The sequence below is a fragment of the Phaenicophaeus curvirostris genome, chromosome 3 (genome assembly GCF_032191515.1).
Source record: "Phaenicophaeus curvirostris isolate KB17595 chromosome 3, BPBGC_Pcur_1.0, whole genome shotgun sequence".
NCBI lineage: Eukaryota > Metazoa > Chordata > Aves > Cuculiformes > Cuculidae > Phaenicophaeus > Phaenicophaeus curvirostris.
Window position 1 is genome coordinate 18,191,886 of NC_091394.1, and position 19,486 is coordinate 18,211,371.

At 37.6% G+C, this 19,486-nt stretch overlaps 1 protein-coding gene across 1 annotated transcript in view; it reads left to right on the forward strand.

Annotated features, from left to right (window-relative positions):
* Positions 1 to 19,486, forward strand: part of ADCY2 (adenylate cyclase 2) — a 211,528-nt gene that overhangs the window by 171,905 nt on the left and 20,137 nt on the right. Inside the window, exons 16-19 of the mRNA XM_069853468.1 lie at positions 5,563 to 5,700; positions 12,343 to 12,462; positions 15,375 to 15,559; positions 16,770 to 16,854. Of these exons, the coding sequence (XP_069709569.1) occupies positions 5,563 to 5,700; positions 12,343 to 12,462; positions 15,375 to 15,559; positions 16,770 to 16,854 (528 nt within the window). The remainder of the gene's footprint in view (positions 1 to 5,562; positions 5,701 to 12,342; positions 12,463 to 15,374; positions 15,560 to 16,769; positions 16,855 to 19,486) is intronic.

The following is a 19,486-nucleotide window of genomic DNA, read 5'->3' on the forward strand; positions in this document are numbered from 1 at the left end:
TCCAGTTCTGCTTCCAGGAGTCTGCTAAATTTTCAGCAGTGCTGCGGTTGTACTATGTATGGACTGAATTTAGACTGCACAAACATGAAACAAATTTCAGCAAATTGGCTAATTCACATAAAGGATTACTGATTAACAGTGTATTCTTTCACATTTTCCAAGGAATTTTTACTCAATGATTTAAAATGTGAATCATGGTTTTGTCAAAAATTTTCCTTTCAGAAGTCTTGTTGGCTTATCCTATGTAGGCTGCTCTCTCTGATATTAGTGACCTGTCATCTATTTAACAAACAAGGTGGTCAGGACAGATGTAGCAAATAAACAAAGATCCTTACTCTCCAGAACTGAGGGCTGTGAATTAAACAACCTGTCAAGAAATACACCACTGAGCTCTGGTGTGCTTCTGTTTTACAAGTGGAAAGAACTATCTACAACTTCATTTTTGAAGCTGCAGTCTAACAACACTCATATTTTTCTCCAGATCACAGCCTGCGAAATCTGTAATTTTAGCAATAGCAGCTGGAAGTATTGAATGGATTAATCACACTGGCTGAATGATATATTGTTTCCTGACATTTATATTATTCTTTAGAACTTTTATTAGTGATAAAGCTGCCCAGAGAACATATTTTTTTAAAAACGGAAGCAGAAGAAAATAGCTTTTTAATGAAATTTATAAAATCATATATACATAGAATCATAGAGTGGAAGGGACCTTAAAGATCATCTAGTTCCAAATCTCCCTGCCATGGGCAGGGACGCCTCCCACTAGATCAGGTTGCTCAAAGCCCCACGCAACCTGGCCTTGAACACTTCCAGGGATGGGGCAACCACAGCTCCTCTGGGCAACCTGTTCCAAAGCCTTACCACCCAGATAGTCAACTATTTCTTCCTTATATCTATTCTAAATCTATACTCTTCCAGTTTAAAGCCATTCCCCCTTGTCCTATCACTGCATGCCCTTGTAAAAAGTCCCTCCCCAGCTTTCCTACAGGCCCCTTTTAGGTACTGAAAGGTTGCAATAGGGTCTCCCCAGAGTCTTCTCGTCTCCAGGCTGAACAAACCCAATCTCTCAACCTGTCTTTATTGGAGAAGCATTTCATGCTTCTGATCATCTTCATGGCCCTACTCTGGACTTGCTCCAAGAGATCTACGTCCTTCTTATGATGAGGAATCCAGAGCTGGACACAATATTCCAGGTGGGGTCTCATCAGAGCAGAGGGGCAGAATCACCTCCCTTGACCTGCTGGTAACACTTTTGACACAGTTGGCTTTCTGGGCTGAAGGTGGATATTACCAGGTTGTGTTTAGCTTCTCATCAACCAGCGTACCCTAAGTTCTTTGCTCCAGCACTGCTTTCAATCTATTCTTCACCTGGCCTGTATTTGTGATTGGGGTTGCCTTGACTCATGTGCAGGATCTTGCCGTTGGCTTCATTGGACCTCATGAGGTTCACATGGGCCCACTTCTCAAGTCTGTTCTGGTCCCTCTAGACGACATCTCATCCCTCGTGTCATTGATGAAGATATTACATGGTACAGAACCCTGAGGGACACCACTTTTCTTTTATGTCCATCTGGACATTAAGCCATTGACCATAACTGTTTGAGTTTGACTATCCACACAATTCCTTATCTACCAAGTGGTCCATTCATCTAGTCCATGTCTCTCCTTTGTTAAAATCTAGAATTATTGCAAGGAATTTTGGTACTGAAGCCACATAGGTTAGCTCAAATGTGTACAGGTACCTGGAAAGCAAAAAAGCAGCCCTCAGCAATAATTGTAGTTCTCAGAATGGACATGGCTAAGTAATCTCAGGAATTCTGTAGTGCAATTTTTTCAATGATTATTTTAAAATTATAAAGAAAATTCAAAATCAACAGTGGGAAGCAATGATGTTAATGTAGAAAAGTCTGAGAAGATTTGACAGTAACATTCATGAATTTAGGTACTGGGATTCAACAGAGATTTTTCTGTGTGAAATTTTATTTTATCTTGAGAATCAACTTATCATAAGTTGTCTGTTTGTGCAAAGAAAACCATCAGCATTTTTTTACTTAGTATTAGAGAAATCTGAAAACATTTTCACAGAATCACAGAACAACCAGGTTGGAAGAGACCCACCGGATCATCGAGTCCAACTGTTCCCATCAAACACTAACATTTTTTATTACTTTGTTTTGCATCTGTTACCAAACCATGTTTTTTAAAGTTCTGGAACTGAAAATGGGATCTACTAGAGCTTGTTGAACCCAGTGGAGTTTTAAGAGCTGGGGTGAGGGTGCTCCTTCCTGATCCACTGGAGCCCGTTTTGATGGAATTAAAGACCCGGATGGTACTCCTGTCACATTCCCATCAATGGGAGATAGTGAGTACCTTGTCCCCGATACAACCAGTAGTGAGGCTGAGCATGAATTCCTAGTGGGCATATGGGCATTCATACAGACAGGACCAATACGAATACACAGAGAGAGCAGCTCTTCTACTAGCAGCCACCTGAAAGAAAGCACTAGTCATGTAAATATGAACAACGCTGATTATCTAGTTCCTCCTTTCTGGCTAATCAGGACTGAAATTTGCTAGTGGAGCATATGCACACCCTGATTGTCATCATCCACAGGCACACTTGTGGTTTTGGGTCACTCGGTGCAGGCTTTGAGTTGATACCCAGCTCAGCTTGAGTCCATGCCCAGCCTCTGCCTCCTTTATGCAATGACTGGCTCAAACCTTGGGTCCCTCTAAATGTAGGTCTCCTACTTGCCAGCTAATCCAGCTTGAAGTTTCCTAATGATTACACACATGCTCTCCCACACACCCTATGGGTCTCTCCAAGGACTAGCCTAAGACGCTTCAGTTGTTGGCACTCAGGCCCTCAGTTGCCTCACATATGCAATATCTCCCTCTGCAGTGGCTAGCGTCCATCCTGGGCTGTTTGCTATCTAGTCCAGCATGAAGCTTGCTAGCATTTGTACACATGCAGGCTCAAAATAAGAACTGCACTTACACATAAGATGCATTTACACATGGGATTTAATAAGAATATTAAATTTAGACTAGTGTTTACATGTAGCCATTTCTTTTTATCCCTTCTCTTCTCTGTTTACCTGTGCTCATTCCTCCCTTAGTCACATTTATGCCTCCCTTTTCCTCTCTGTGTAGCATACCCTATACATCCTGTATGTTTTGCACATACCCATACTGTCATTAAAACATGCCGTAATGTTTTACACAGTCCCAAGTTTCTCTCTGCTCCATTGCAAAATTATCTGCCTCATGCCAACGTACTATCCTTTCAGGCAGTATTAACCCTTAGTCTTCAGGGTATCCTGAAAAGAGAGTTTCTTTCATTGAGGCTTCTTGGTAGCTTTCCCATCAGAAACCATGACTGAAGCATTCTCCTTCATTGGCCTTAGGAGCAAAGGATTTCGTGTCTTCTGGTTTCCACCTATTAGTCTACTTTTGTTCCACCAAGTATCGTTGTTGTTTCAGTCATTACCAGGTGTTTGTGTTTAGTTTGATTAGCCTTTAGCTAGATAACCTCAAACCAGTAAAAGTCATAATAAAATGTATCTGGTTCAGGCCAGATAATTTATGTTCATCTTTAGCTTCTTTTCTTGGAATTTCTTCTCCCTCAAACAGTACAGCTCCCTGTAACTTAATTCAGAAAGGAAGACACTATGTACAGCTTTATTTATATGATTTCTTATCTACTTTATATTTCACGCACTTTCTCATTGTTCCCACCTAGTTTTGTCCCTAATCCAACTTAAATTATTCCATCTACTTATAAACTTCAAAGAAAATCATAGAACAATGTAAAGTTGTAGTAAAGCTCCAAGTACACTATAACTAAGGCAAAGAGTAATTTAAGGCATAATTTCATTACTGTTTTAATTTGCCATAAATCCATGCTGACTCGCTAGGTTTTAGGCAGAGTAGACAGATAACTAAATGATTCCTTTCCACACAGGTCCATTCCCTACATCCAGTTGAACATTCCCCTTCTGTAGCAAAGGCAGCAATCTAGGCTTTGTGCTTTTTATTTCATTAGAGTGGCAAGGAACACAAAACTTTCCTGAATTCTACACTTGAATTCAAATTATATTGAAATTTGCTATGTACTTAGTGATGGAGAACAAGGTCTGGAAATTCAAAAAGGCATTTGGGCAGAAGTTTCTTGCTCAAAAATGCATGTCCCTTGATTTTATGTATTGTTTTGTTTGGTTGTTTTTTTTTTAATATAGGGGAGGAGTAATGTGTATATAAAGCTTCCTGCTTTTTCCCTTGTCTTTGCCCTTCCTTGAAATTCCAGTTATTGTTTTGACTTCTCTGAAACTGACTTCATTCTCTCAGAATCTGTCCAATCCAGTATACAAAACTGTCTGTCATGAAAGGAAACAATATGTAAAAAAAGTTCTAGGTAGGCAGTGGACGTGTCCAAATAGTGTGTAATTAGTTGAATAGTTACGTGCAATATGACAAAGACCTTAATGTAAACTACGTCACATGTGTTGGGTATTAGTGTAATTTAGCATGATGTACCATAGCTACTGTACCTGAATAGTAGTAGTTTTTAGTACTTGAGTTCTCATTTCAGAGACTTCCTGTGCTTGTATCTCTGCTGATTGCTGTGGCTGGAGTGAAAACAACACGTAGAGTGTTTTCTGATAACGTTAAGGAAACAGAGAAAATGAGTTGATAAGTGAATACTTTTGTGGGACTACCATTTTCCTTAACTTTTCATTACTTTTTTAAACAGAGTTTTCAGTACAGTTGAATTTGACATTTGGAAAGGGCACAAGATGTTTCAAGGCAACCTTATCGCATCATTGCTAAAGTGCCTCTAGGCACTATGCTTTTACAAATGGAGGCTATTGCATTGTATTCTTAGAAGGAGGTTGAATGAGTCAGAGTTTTTATCGTTGATTTTTGGCACTATGGAAGAAAAATTTTCTGTTCATTAAACAGTGTGGATTTGCTTTTCTCTGCTACCTTTTACTTGAATTGTCAAACAAGTCTTCAAACAAATTAAAGAAAAACCTAGAAACCCTGCTATTTTGTAGACTGCCAGAGATATGGCTGTGTATACAGCCTTTATCCTACATGAGGATACCTCTGTGTCTCTGTTGAAGACTGTGCAGTCATTTTTTACATTTTGAAGTTTTCTGAGTGTACTAAACATTGCTCTTTCAATTGAGGTGGGGGAGATCAGTTTGTTTGATTGTTTTTTACTGATATTAGAGATAATGACACTGTTGCAAACTCTCTGTTTGCTATTATTAATTATATATATAGAACGTTAATAAGTTACTTGCAATTTATAATTATTGAACAGATTTTCTATTATAGCAGATATTTTAACTGTATTTGCGTTTATTTTCATGTTTAATCATGATCTGTAACTCTTATGAGAACATAATATTGTATATTTCTGTACAATGTTTCAAGATTAATGCTGCCCTCAATCTCGATCCTTTTAAATTCGGCCTTTGTTTATAGTAATTAAATATACTAAAATAACTAATTTTGGGTTTTTTTCTTTTTTAAACTCTTTGCACTCAGCAATGTAGCAAGAAAGCATCAGCTTCATTGTTGTGGATCCTGAAATCATCTGGAATAATTGCGAACCGTCCTTGGCCAAGGATCACTCTGACATTGACAACTACTGCTATAATACTAACTATGGCTGTATTCAACATGGTAAGGGAAAAAGGGGTATTTTTTTCTTGGCCTTTTTGTTTTTATAAGGTCTTTTTCTTGGTTCAGTTGTTGTTCAGGTGTCAAATTTATGGCCCATGGCTATGCCAGGATCATAATGATTACCAGAGACAGAAACCTAAAGCAGAGGAACAGAGAACATAATGGGGACCTCTCCAAACAGGATGCTCAGCAAGAGCTTGGATCTTGACTGAGTTTGTTAAAGAAAAACGTAATTCATAAGAAATAAAACATAGTTAAATCCCGGGTCTGAATTATGAAATCCCTTGCTCATCTGTGCATTGCTTAGAAAAACAGAATATTGCTCAAAGAATTAAGCATCTCTTTACAGGGTGTGTGGAAGACTTTTGTGCAAAACAAAGTAAGATTTATTCACATTTTTGATGCTCCTCTGCTGATTACAAAATGATCATAGTGTGTGCATTATTGAATTGCACGTGCTTGTCTTTGATTTTTGAAAAAGAAAAAAAAAATCAGTTACATTGCAACTTTGAAAGTATTGAACCACAGGTTTGTTAGGGCTTACCTCTACTTTAGACATTTCACCCTGTTCTTTCTTTTTCTCTAAAATAGGGAAAATCCGTGTAACTCTATTATTCTTCTGTAGCTACATCAAATACAGAGGAGTTCCATTATTAGTCTGCATAAAGCCTGAATCTTAATGTCTCTTTATTCTGAAAGATGTGTTATCTCATGGGGTGAGCAGTATATGGGATAAATGGTCAGAATGATGCAATGTGGGCTTTTAAATGCGAACACTTGAAAAAAACAATTCAATGCTCAAGAAAACTCAAAGAAGCAGTGGCTAGAAAATGAGAAATTAATCTCACTTTTTAGTAGTGAAGGCAGTTAGCAATGGGATCAAACTATTTGTGAACAGTTGTTGATTCTCCACCACTTCTCATCTCAGCTGAAGCCTTTATGAATGATAACCTTTACACAAGCAAAAAAAAATAATATTTGGCATACTACAGGACAAACACTAAAGTTGGAGTAGCTTTTAAAATGTCAGTCAGATTAGACTTTCTTTTCTTTTTAACTCTATAAATGCTTAAGAAGAAACAAAATAACCTACTTGAGTTTAAAGTATACTTTAAATTAGAGTTCATGCAGCCATATGGTTATTTATTAAGTTAAAAAGTAGGAAAGGAGATATGATCATCAACTGTTTTTTCCCTAGAATGAAGTTCTGTTATTGTATGTAGCCTATTTCACATTTGGCTGTCAAGCAGTAAAAGACATTTTAGCAAAAAAGGAGCTGTTCAGTACACTATTTTTTGGGAAAAAAAAATAAATTATTGGTTCAAGTCTGTGGACCTAAGGTTACAGTAAAACTTAATAGTCTGTATACTAATGTCTTTGTACCTTACCAGTAATGACTGCAGTATTACAAATAATCATGTTCCATGATATTCATGAGATGATAATTTTAAGTACAATTCCCACCTTTAAACTAAACCTTAATAGTTTGACTAGCAAAAATGACTTTAAATGTGATTGTGAAATTTGCATTTCCTTAATATTAATAGCAAATTGTGGGAGAAACTCTGAAGTATCATTATTATATCTCCAAGCAACATGTACTTAATAGCAGAGTCCATTAACTACATTTATTTCCATGAACTCTTTCAAAAAAAAAGGAAAAATGTAGCCATTAAGATTTAATGGAGATGAAAAGCGTCTAACCATCCCACACCCAATAAATCATAATTAAGACCAAAATGTCAAATAAAACTCAGTCTTTATGGTCAAGGGACACTAGAAAAGAGTGGGGGTGCGATTTTATTTCTAATTATCTGCTTCAGCAGACATCTGAATCTAGTGTTCATGTTTAGGAGGTGTGTAGTCATGATCAGCAGAGGGAAGTTAAAAAACGGCTAATGTGACATAAGTTTCAAATACGTCTTGGCTGAAAGGAGAGGATGACTAATGCTGCTGCCATTGAGCAGTAGAACTGGTGCCATACAGAGAGGGCAAAAATCAGCAGGTGAGGAAGACCATTTTGGTAAAGCTGACCTACATTAAGCAGAACATGAGAAAGCATACTGCAGAGAACAATCCAGACATCTCAGAGAGACAGTAGGGCTGCATGACTGCAAATGATCAACTCTGGAAGCTAAATGAATGACTGTATACGATATTTCAAATGATCGTGCCTCACCATCCTCTGGGATTCATGTGATCTCAGTGATAGTGGCATGACAAAAGACCCCTGGAAGAGCTCTTTGTTTCAGTGACTACTGCAATAAATGCGTGAATGTTTCTTGGCACAGCAATAGAATCTCAGGGCTATAGTGTCCCAGGAATACGCCTTGGCTACTGGCTTTCAGACTCAGGATGTTAACATGCTTTCCTGTCTTCTGCCCACTGAATTTTGAACAACTGGACTATTTTCTCTGGAAGAACATGTCTTTAGTAACATGAAGACTGACAGAGGTTTAAATACTTCTGTTCAATTGTTTAATGTATGTTTGTGAGCATGACTTGCCTTAAATTATGCAAGTATTTGACATCGTGCAATTGTACACTACCACAGCTTGGTGACTACAGTTCAACTGTCTGTGGCACTTGAATCAATTAATTTTGCCTTTTACTCTATGATTCAGTAGTTCAATGAAGGGGTATTTCCCAGCTCTTTGCCTCCTGCCCACCAGATACGGGGTCAAACCATTCACACAGTAGCTATTACAACTTTGCACATTTTATTGTTTATTCTGTAACTATTTCATTTGGTGTGCATTTGATTAGTGCATTTAATATTACATTCTACCACCTTTCCTTCTTATCGGTAGGATGCTATTTCAAGCATATTAAAATGGAAATCATCTAGCCCACTTGCTTAATAAGGTGAGATACAACCCATTCAGCTTGGCCATGCTTACATGCTGTCAGACCACGTTCATTGTGAAGCCTTACTTCTGGTTTCTTATGGATTGTAAAGAAATGTTGAACATACCTTGGTGAGAAAGTTGGCTCTGTTTTTAGCACAATCTAAACTAGTGAATGATGTAGTTTGGGGCAGATTCTTGGTCAGATAATGAGAGATGCACAAACCTGCTTATCCCATGTTCTGAGGGGAGGATCTGTCACTGCTTGGTTCCTCTTGAAAGAAATAGCAGCACAGAAGATATTTTCATCATGTGAGGCAAGAAACTTGCAACTGAATATTGCAGATTATATGAACACAGGAAAAGAAATAGCTGTTAGAATCTGAAGTTAAAATGAGAATTTAATGGTAGTGCGATCAGATGTTCCCTGGCAAACATTGGTATTCATAAAAAATATTGCTTTCATTTGAGTCATTTGAGTAGGTGTGACTGCTTAGTAGGACTGAGCTGTCTCTTACAAAAAAATACTACGTTGGAGAACAATATACATCTCCAAAGCGTGATAGGAGATGTAGATAACTGATGAGAGACAAGAAAGACAAGTACAAACACATCATTCAGATATAAATGCTGTTTGCCTCATGGGGGATGACAACATTTCCATATCCTTTTTCTTTCCTTTTTATGTTTATTTATGTATTCATAGATATGTCACTTTTCATATAGCATTCTGTGTATACAGGTCACTTTCATAGGTTAGAAATGCCCCGTACAAACCTCAAAACCAAAATTAAAATGCTTTAGAAGATATGAATGTATATGTATGTATATACATACATATGTATACATATTATAATTGAGTTCTTCGTGGTATATAATCTTTTCCTCTGTGGACGTGCATGGGATGGGATTCTGAAAGAGTAAATGCACTGTTGGTGGGATGTGGTGACTCTCTTTGCCAGCCCTTGGCAAATGATCTGTTTAATAACACTTATTAGGATAAGAATGTCAGTGTTGAGGGCCAGAAGGGGGATTAAATACTTAAAGTCATCTGAAGGGCATTTGCCCAAAACCTTTCCTGTTAAAGAGAAAGTCCAACTGGGTTAAACAGGAACCAAGGCACTTCAGAGGGAATTTGAAGCAGAGAAGGAAATAGTGTGGAAAAAAAAGTATAAAAGCAGCATGGGAATTCATAACAGGAGGCAAAGATTTTGGAGTGGAAACAGCTGACTGTCAAAACCTGGTTTGATACTGTCATAAGTCACCCCTCAGGCATCACACCTCTGCCTCAGCCAGCAAGAGCAGCCTCCCCATCAGACACTGAGCTGCCTGTGCTTCGGTTGTGAGGTGACAGTGTGAACCATGACAAGCAGAGAACCACAGCTTGGGTTTGTTGGAGCACTTGAACTTGTGGGGTGCTTTCTCACCACTGTGTGCATTATCAATACAAATAAAGGCAAATAAAGTTAAAGCACCCACACCTCCTTGAAGAAGGGGTGCATGTGCAGGGTAACCCATACTCCCAGAAGAGGGAGTGCGTGCATTTAACCAACACATCCCTTGAGACAGTGCAGATGGGCACATAACTTTGTGTTTGTGCATGATTGTTGCTCTTTGAGATCAGTTACAGAAGGATGTTTTAAAATTTGTAGGTGTTTATTAACATTTTGTATGGTGTGATTTAGGTATTGTGATTTATCTGTTGGGTTACTGATACTGACCCCAAATGTATAGTTAACTGATTGCAGGTAAATTATGTGTAGTTGCACAAAAAACAGTCAGAGAAGCATATTTAAAAAGGAAGATGACCTGAAAGTGCAACTGTACAGACAAAGGTGAACCCATTCTGCGTGTTAGGTTAGGTCATGCCAACTTCTTGTAAAGCAATCTTGGTAACAGAAGACACATCGATCACCTTCATGAGCACGTAACTGATCCTGCTTCTGTTGAAGGGGTGTTACAGTTTGGTTTCAAACTCTTCTCAGCAGCGCCACAGAACATATCAAGGCGTTGACCATGGGTGGTGGCTTGGCAGGCTGGATAGACTTTTTTTTTAAAAAAAAGTCACTGTGGAGGTAGTATAATGCTGGGACACATGGCCAAAGGTGGGTGTTGGGTTTCCCTCCTTGGATGCTTTCAGAACTTGGCTACACAGAGCTACAGCAGACCAGATCTAGTGTTAGTAAATCAATAAATTATTTGCATCCAGATTTGGTTATTCTGAGTGAACTGATCAGTTTTGGTCTAGGGAATAGGTAAAAATGGGGATAGGGAAAGGATTTAGAGGTGGTTTACAAACTGGTTGTGTGCAGAGCACAATGGGTGAGAGGGAGGTATGAGAGGGACTGTGAAATTTCCTGATGAAATTAAGGTGATAGGCAATGTCTGTGAGGGAAGGCATGAGATTTTAGAACAGAAGTCAGCTGAGGATTTGAGTGAAGGAACTGGGATGAAATTTAGTACAGAGTGAAAGATTATTGTTAGTCTGACAGACCAGTGACAGACAAATTCTGATACGAGACAGAAGCTCATCAGGCAGAGATGCAGTGAGTTCAGGATTTTGATTAATTATGTGGGTTTAATGCAACTCATCTGAATCACAATAACCATCCATGTAACTGGTCTTGCTCATGGTAAGTATAAACTATATTTAGCTAACTGAGCCCCAGTGAAGGAAAACTACCTAACACTTGCTGAGGATTTTGTCAATGTGCAGCAATGTGTTAAGCTGCCGTAAGTTCATGATCTGTTTGAACCAGACACAATGCTTGCATGAGGTAAGATGAGCCATTAAGGTTTTATAGCTTCAAGCAAGAGAGCTGTCATCCTAGGATGTATGGAAACATATTTTCTGCAGAATTAGTGTTCATGCTTATTGCACAACTCACTGATCAAACCTGGGAAATGTGTTTGCAGTTTTGCTCACCCAGAAGGTTCAATTGAAAGATGTATGTACAGAGGGTGACTACTAGAATGATTAGGGGAATAAAGAGCTTGTTTGCTGGGATGGAACTACAAAACCAGACATTATTGAGCATAGTGAAGGCTGAGATGGCATTAAATATTGGCAATGTAAATACTAGGGAGAGAAAGGAGGTATCTGAAAGCTAAAGGATGAGATTAGCACAAGGGAAAAAACATGGGAACTGGCCGTACATACTGGTTAAACTTAGAAACAGTTGAGTGGTGAAATTCAAAGCAGTGGAATCAATGTAGTAAAATCTAACTCCTTAAGAAAGCACTGGATCTCTACATCAAAGGGTCGATGGTGTTACCTGTGATATCATTTGGCTGAATTTGATGACCCAAGAGATACTGGTTCCACTCTTCTATTTCAAGACATATGTACCAATATAAATACCATCATTGTTATTATAAGAAGGATTACATTTATGTAAATCAACTTTGGTAAAGACTTCTTATTATTTCTTTTAATTCCTCCTGTGTTTAGATAGGAGGTTCAGTTGAGGTAAACCCAGAAATTATTCACGTTGAATTTATTTCATCATTCTTTCTAGTGTGTGAGCTTGTGATATATTAAAATAACATAACAAAGAACCTTTCATTTTTTATTTAGATGGAAAGTGTCAGATGGAGGCTAACAAAGTTGTTTTAGTCTGAGCGTGCAGGAAGAAATATTCAAGTGATGTCATTTTCCCTTTTCTATTTCAATTTGCAGTGAAGTACAAAAGTTGAATGATTACTGGCAAAACTTTCTCTGCTTCTGCATTTCTCCTCTCTATTTTGACCTTAAACAGCTGACAAGCTAATGGATTATATGTTGTTTTTTCTCTAGTTTTTCCTGGATAATGCTGTGAAAGCTTTTCCCTCAGTTCTTAATTCATCAAATGCAAGTTTTCTTAATTCGAGTAATCAGACACAGTGGTGTATACAAAACAACTGTTTTTTCCTACCGGTAAGTTAATTTTACATTTTATTTTTTTTTTGTTTACAATGATTACACCAAATTGCTTGTTGCCAGGTCTGCTCAAAGTTAAACACCCACCAGTTTTTAACATTACAGGAAAAGCTTAATTTTCTTTCAGTCACCTGCAACTGCATTTGAAGGAAATGGGAAGTTAAAGGAGGTTAGTGCTCTGAAACTAGAAGTTTCAATTAATGTAAGATTAAAAAAAACAGTAAACAGTCCCATAACTAAGTGTAACTCACCCATGCCAACAAATGAGCATTATGAGATATCAGAACACACAGCAACTGCAAAGCAGACCGTGCGCTGAAAGCTCCACATCACTGTCAGTGAGAAAACCAGGTCGATCTGCAAACAAGTTTCACAAGAACTAATGGTAGGCCTGAAAATATTCACTACTATCATCATTGACCTGATATCTGTCATCATCACACTTCTGTCTTTGCATATTTGATTAAGATGTAGGGTGTAGGGAGGGAGAAACACAACACTCGAGTACCACTGTACAAGCTGTTTAAAAGGTCTGGACTGATTTGAAGAAGATATCTTAGTGTGAACAAAAGCACAGAGGCAAATGCAAGAAGAGTGGGAAGGGTGTTCCTGCAAAAAGTGGGATTGGTATCCTAGAGAGCAATGATTCCTAAAGGGATTACAAAAGACCTACAGTTGAACATAATAAGCTGTGTATTATGCCAAATAGGTCAATAGTCTTTGGATGAACAAGCAGGAGGCAGTAAGAGGAGAAAAGAGATTGTTTTATCTCTGTGCAGAACTGGCGAGACCATTAGGAGAATGGTGTGTGCTGATTTCCACACAATATATTTTACATGAACCAGCTATTCCCTGTGTCAAACTAAACAATCCTAGACAAACACAAAAGCAAGATGTTTATTATGTATAGAACTCTTCTGGAAAAAAACAGCTACAGTAACTGCAGCACTTCGAACTGTCAGCATTTCTCTGATAAAGCAAAAGCAGAGCGTGACTTTCTTCAAACCTAGCTAACTAAATGCCACCAGGTATGGGTAGGTGCCTATCCTATGTTTTGTTTTGGCCTTGACATCAAGTTATCCTTTTTATCAAAAACAATGATGCAGTCATTCTCTCAGCCTCTGCACTCAAAAGAACATAGAAATAAATTGTTGCAATGCTTATTTGTATTTGGTTTTTATATATATTTATTTGCTCTTTAATAAGCAGATTTTCTGGTCATCTTTTTTATATCACTTGTTATAGTTTTGAACACCTTGGAAGGTATATTGTTCTCTCTTCTACCAATAAGTACTTCAACAAGAATCTGTGGGAAACAGTTTTCACAAATAACGCCTCTCATTAAGATTCAGTCTGCTGTTCTTCAAAAAAAAAAAATTAAAAAAAAAATCTTCCTGTGCCTTTTTCCTTTGTTTTCCCTTGTATAACTAAGGTGTTAGTCAGCTCTTCACATGTTTTGCACATTTCTAAAAATTAGTGGTTTGTAGAACACTAACAGGCTCTCTATTCCACTTGGAAGTTTTTCAATCATTGTCAGTTTTGGGTTCAACACTCCTTTTGTTCGCTTGTTTCTTTTTCAAAAACTAGTAGAACACAAGTAGAATGACTCACAGAGTGAAGAATGGATGCTGCTAATTTTGCATAACAGCATAACACTGAATTTGGAGTGTGACCTCCTGTGGAATGCAGCCACCAGAGAAGTTCTATTTTTGGTGATTCTGAACAGCAGTTCTTTCTATTTCTTATTTGAAGCAGATCTGCAAGCAAATTACAGTAACAGCAAAGATTCAGATGGCAGATCAGTCCTGTCTGATGGGTGCCATGAAAATTGTTCTTCTTAGTGATCCTCCAAAATCAATGTACAACAATTCAGGTTCTGTCAAAAGTATTGGCATCAACAAGTCAACAGTAATCTGAAATTAGTATATCTGGAAATACAATGCTTTGTAGTTTCAGAAAAGACAGCTTCCTTACAAAACACAGGACTGTAATTTCAGGAAGTGTCTTTGGCAAAGGTGCTCTATATTAAGGACTAAGATAATGATTCTAGTGAGACTGTATTATTCCCCTTTCAGCATTAATTCTGATGCCCAAATCCATTTCCAGGAAGTATCCAGAGAAAATAGCTTTACAGAAATTTCACTTCAACAATACATATTTTTGTTGATGCATGTGAAATAGGAAAGAAATATCTTTTTTAACATTTGGATATGTTCTTATGTAGTCATAACTCAGAAGGATTTGACAAAAGGATTTTTTGATTTTGATATTATACATAGGTCACGTTAATTTATATTCTTCGTATCTTAGCTTTGCTTCTAGAGTTTGTAAAATTGTGTATCTGTGAGGTTCATGACTATGTATTTCATCAATTTACAAATACTGCAGTGAAATAGGCAGTGAAATTGTTGGTTTCAGATCTTTAGACATTTTACCTTGACCCTTATACTAGTAATATATAGAGGGCAGTTATTGAACTCAAGCATGAGTGAAAACTCTGCAGTGGAACAGAATAAATCTTCTGTCAGTCTCTCGGCAATAGGCTCTTACATTAGACTTAAACATCAGCAGTGCTGTCCTACAAACAGGCACTCCTGACTACTACAGATGAGTAAATCAAAAGAGACAAAGGGTGAAAATTAGGGACCATGAATGAGGAGCAAATTCTGGATTCTATTGAGTTTTGGGTTAATTGGAACCTAGTAAGAAAAAGGGTCTATTTTAAGAAATACCAATATCTGGTTGTTATTGACTGTCCTTAAATCATAATGTTCCAGGTTGCAATAGATTCCACGCTTAAGTGGTCTGTTAATAATCAGATTTTTAAACTAGGCTGAGCATTTTATCATGTGTAATTTCCTATTCAAGGCCAAATTCTAAATATTTTCTGTCTGATTTTTCTTTGCCAGTATTTTATATACAGCTGCATCTTAGGACTCATTTCCTGTTCTGTTTTTCTGAGGATAAATTATGAATTGAAAATGGTGATAATGCTGATTGCATTGGTGGGCTACAATGTTATCCTTCTGCACACTCATGGGCCCATGCTGGATGACTACAGCAAATTTATGTATGCAATGGCACCTCTCAGAAGGTAGGTAGATAACTCCACTCCTTCTGAAACATGTGGAAATTAAATATTTCCAATTAGAGTTCTTAAGTCATGGAACAGATTTTTTTTTTCCCACATGATTGTCTATATAATCTGCAAATCACAATTTAAAATCATTGAAATGCTGCAGTTAATACATGATTTAATGTCACACTTAAAAGTATTAGAATAAAATAAACAAGTCTGAGCAAGATATTAAAATCACATACAATAGGAAATAGAGTATGGCTTAATTTGCATTTTTGTAATAAAAGACACTAGGAAGAATTCATCATTAAGGTTAAGGCCTAAGACTGAACATAATTAAGGCTGTTAGAGCACATTTGCTGCAAGTCAACAAAAATCATGCTCAGAACTAATACATTGTCTTAAAACTTTACAAATGCAGTCTTAGCTGTTGAAAAACTTACTAGACTGACAGTTTGGACTTTATTGGCTGTGCTTGCGAATTGTCTGAATTTTTAGAAAAGTGTGTAGTTTTTTTCTCTTAAATCTAAAGATTAAATTAAAAAGATAGAAGTCTCTATGCTTTCATTGCACTAGTGGAAAGGATATCTCTGTGATTGGCTGGAGAACCACAGGACAAGCATATGTTTCTGGCAGCCTTGATTTTTGCCAGTCAAGCTATGCATCTATTGGTGTTTTAATTTGTGAATCTCTCATCAATGTTCTTCTTTCAGTGGCAACAGTAGGAAAGTTCTAGTATCTTTTTCCCAAAGCAGAGGTTTTACTAAATTCTGTACAAGATCTAGTTTGTGCCACCTGTGATTCTGAGGTGAAAAGGCATCTTGAGTTAGATGCTTTAGTTACTGTTTCTTCACATTCATTGGATACAGTCAAGCTCTCCATTATGGAAGCAGTGTTATTGCATTAAAAATCTCTTTTTGATCTGCCTCCATATATTTAACATCAAATACTCTCTATTTGTAAGCAAACAAGGATACCATTTTTGCTAAATCCTCATCTTATTACTGGATTTCAAAAAGTAGGCACATGTGCATATAATGCAGTAGAAGTAATTAAAGCTACATAATAGAAATACAAATATTTCATCGAATAATAAAGTATGTAATGTTCAAATGGCTTTGTTTAAATACCAGAAAGTAGAATAAATTGTGGCCTTATTCTTGTGCTGAAGTATTTTTGTTTAAACTTTTGAGCAGATAGCTTTACTTATGTTTTTCTTTTATAGGCCAGGGATACTGAAAGACCTGAAGACAATGGGCTCAATTTCTTTGTTTATATTCTTCATCACATTACTGGTTTTGGGTAGACAGGTAAGGTGCACGCTTCTCTTCATCTCTATCAGTGGACACAATGCCAGCCTCAACATGCAGCCTCTCACCTTGTCAAACATTTTTTAGATTTTCTGAAAAACACCTTTATTCTGTTCTGCCCCATACCCTTGCAAAGGAGTGTCCAAAAGCCTCTAAAAATGTATTTTCTTTATTACCTTCCAATATCCCCTTAAAACTCACCAATGACCATTGTTGAGATACTATGCTGATGGTGTGCTGGGACTATTGTTTGTCATGCTGACCAATATTGTCTCACAGCTTCCTAGTGTGCTCCCAATCTGTCTGCATCCATCTGCTGTCTCCCTGGTTGCTTAATTACAAGCTATTTTCTTCACAGTTATTACCATCTGATGCAGATACAGAAACAATGTAGCATGCACACAGCAGTGTACCACATGCTGAGGCCACAGTTGCACTAAAACTATGACCCAACAGGAAACTACTCTTTTTATTACCCAGTTGTGCTTTTTTAGTACAAATGTGATGTCAATAGTCTTATCCTCTACGAAGCTGAGGGCAGGTACAAGGGTAGTTCTCTCTAAATCCTGAGGTCTGTACATGCTTCATGACTAAAAGCTATGATTCCACCTGTTGTGCAGGAAAGATGTAGTGTGCAAGACAGGGCTCTGAGATGGAAGAGGCAATCCGTGTGAAATCTCATGAACAGCCTGTACCACATAGCCTACAGCCTTGGGAAGGATCTTATCACATACCGTCTTTCAATCAGTCATTTACATTGCAATAAGCCAAAACTTAATGACTGTCATTTGAATTGCCAAGCAGGCCCTGCAGGTTACTAGCCAAAAATATCATATCTGGCAGCTTCTCCAGTATTTGCTGTAGTGTGGAACGTACTTAGATATAACAGGTCCAGGATTCTTGTCATGATACCACTTGTTTGTGGCTCTTCAGTCTGTTGCCTTTGATTTTTGGACAACAAAGTCTGTTGTCCTTTAAAGAAGATGAAGAAAAAAACCTCTGTGCTTTCAAGCATTCTCAAAGTCTAAATTATAACTAGAAAAAGTTATGAACTAATTTTAATACATACCTGGCATAAGATCTGCCAATGTAAGTTACTGTTAGTGATACTGACTGGTAGCAAATTCTTGGGAAGAAAATAGGGGAGGAAATGAACCTGCATAGAGTGATCCCTTCAGGGACAGCTTCCCACCTCCTCCTGGTCGTCATTTCTGTGCCAGCATTTAACAGCTATTGGTTGCTTTGCTTTCTGTTACACTGTCTGACACTTGTTAAACTCATTTTATGTTGCTAGTCTTCTCAACATTGTGTTATAATAAAATTCATGGTTTGATAAGAGGTCATGTGACAATGTCCAGCTTCTTGTATGTTTTTAAACTTTATGCTTGCTGTTTTCATTGAGTGGCACTTGCACAACACTGTTCAGCCATCTTAGGAATGTGAGCAAAGTAAAATTCATCCTTACCTTTCTTCCATAGATGTCAACGTATAAGTAATTTACTAAAGTCCAGGGAGGCTGTATCCACAGCCTTTCTCTCATCCATTAAGTGGGTCATCTTGTCATAAGAAGGTGATCAGGTTAGTTTGGCAGGACCTCCCTTTCATAAACCCATTTTGACTGACCCTGATCACTTGGTTAAGTCGAAGTGCTTTATTTATTTTTTTTTTTGTGATGGTCATGCTAGAATAGGCTACAGACAATCCCTTGCATTAAGTGACACATTTCATTCTGCAGGCATACTGATAGACTTACTTGAAAACAGGCTAGCAGCAGGCATATGATACGTTGAGAATGGTGATTCTTGGATCCTGCTCAGGCTGCTGAGAATTCACTCTGGTATGGTCTAGGCTGTGTAAAGATTATACTCATATTTAAACACTGCTGAGCATTTTATCTCTCTTATGGTTCAGTTTGAATTACCAGTATTGCCATAGCCTGTGAATATCTTTCTCATCTGTACCTAAAATTACACATATTCCATTACTCTGATGAATATTTTGTTTTTCCCATGATTGGTCGTATTGTGTTTATCAACACTGAACTTCATTGGCTATTTTACTGTCCAGATGTTTACAGCAACTTCCCTCAGCCATGAAAGCTGTTTATTTGTAGTCTGTGTTCTGTTTTTTTAGTGAGCTTTTATTCACTGAGAGGATCCTTCTCTTCTTAGATAATGTAGTCTTTTCAAGAGCCTCTTCTGAGAGAATTTAATGATAACTTCTTTCAAACTTCACTCCTATTCACATGCCCATTGATTTCTTTGTAGTAGTAGATGAAGGCATGTGTACAGAAGAGGTGTCAACCATTCACCATTGTATCTGCTTAAGTTAATGTGTTTAAATAGCTCTTTTCCTTGGCACAGTTTTTTCCCCAGAAGTACCTCCTGTATTGTTCCCAGGGTCACCCTATTTCTTTTCCAAAGATTTGTATTATACCCTTACCATTTCTCAGTTCGCTGAAACTGTGGCTGTTCTGAATGATCAGGCTATTCACCATATGGTTTAGGCCAGCAGCTTTTCATTTTGGTTACTTTAGAGCTGATGACTTCTCGATGATCATCTTACTCATGTGCTCTAAGATATCTTCTGCTGACGTTCCACGTTGAGACAGTTTCTCAGACTTGCTGTCTGT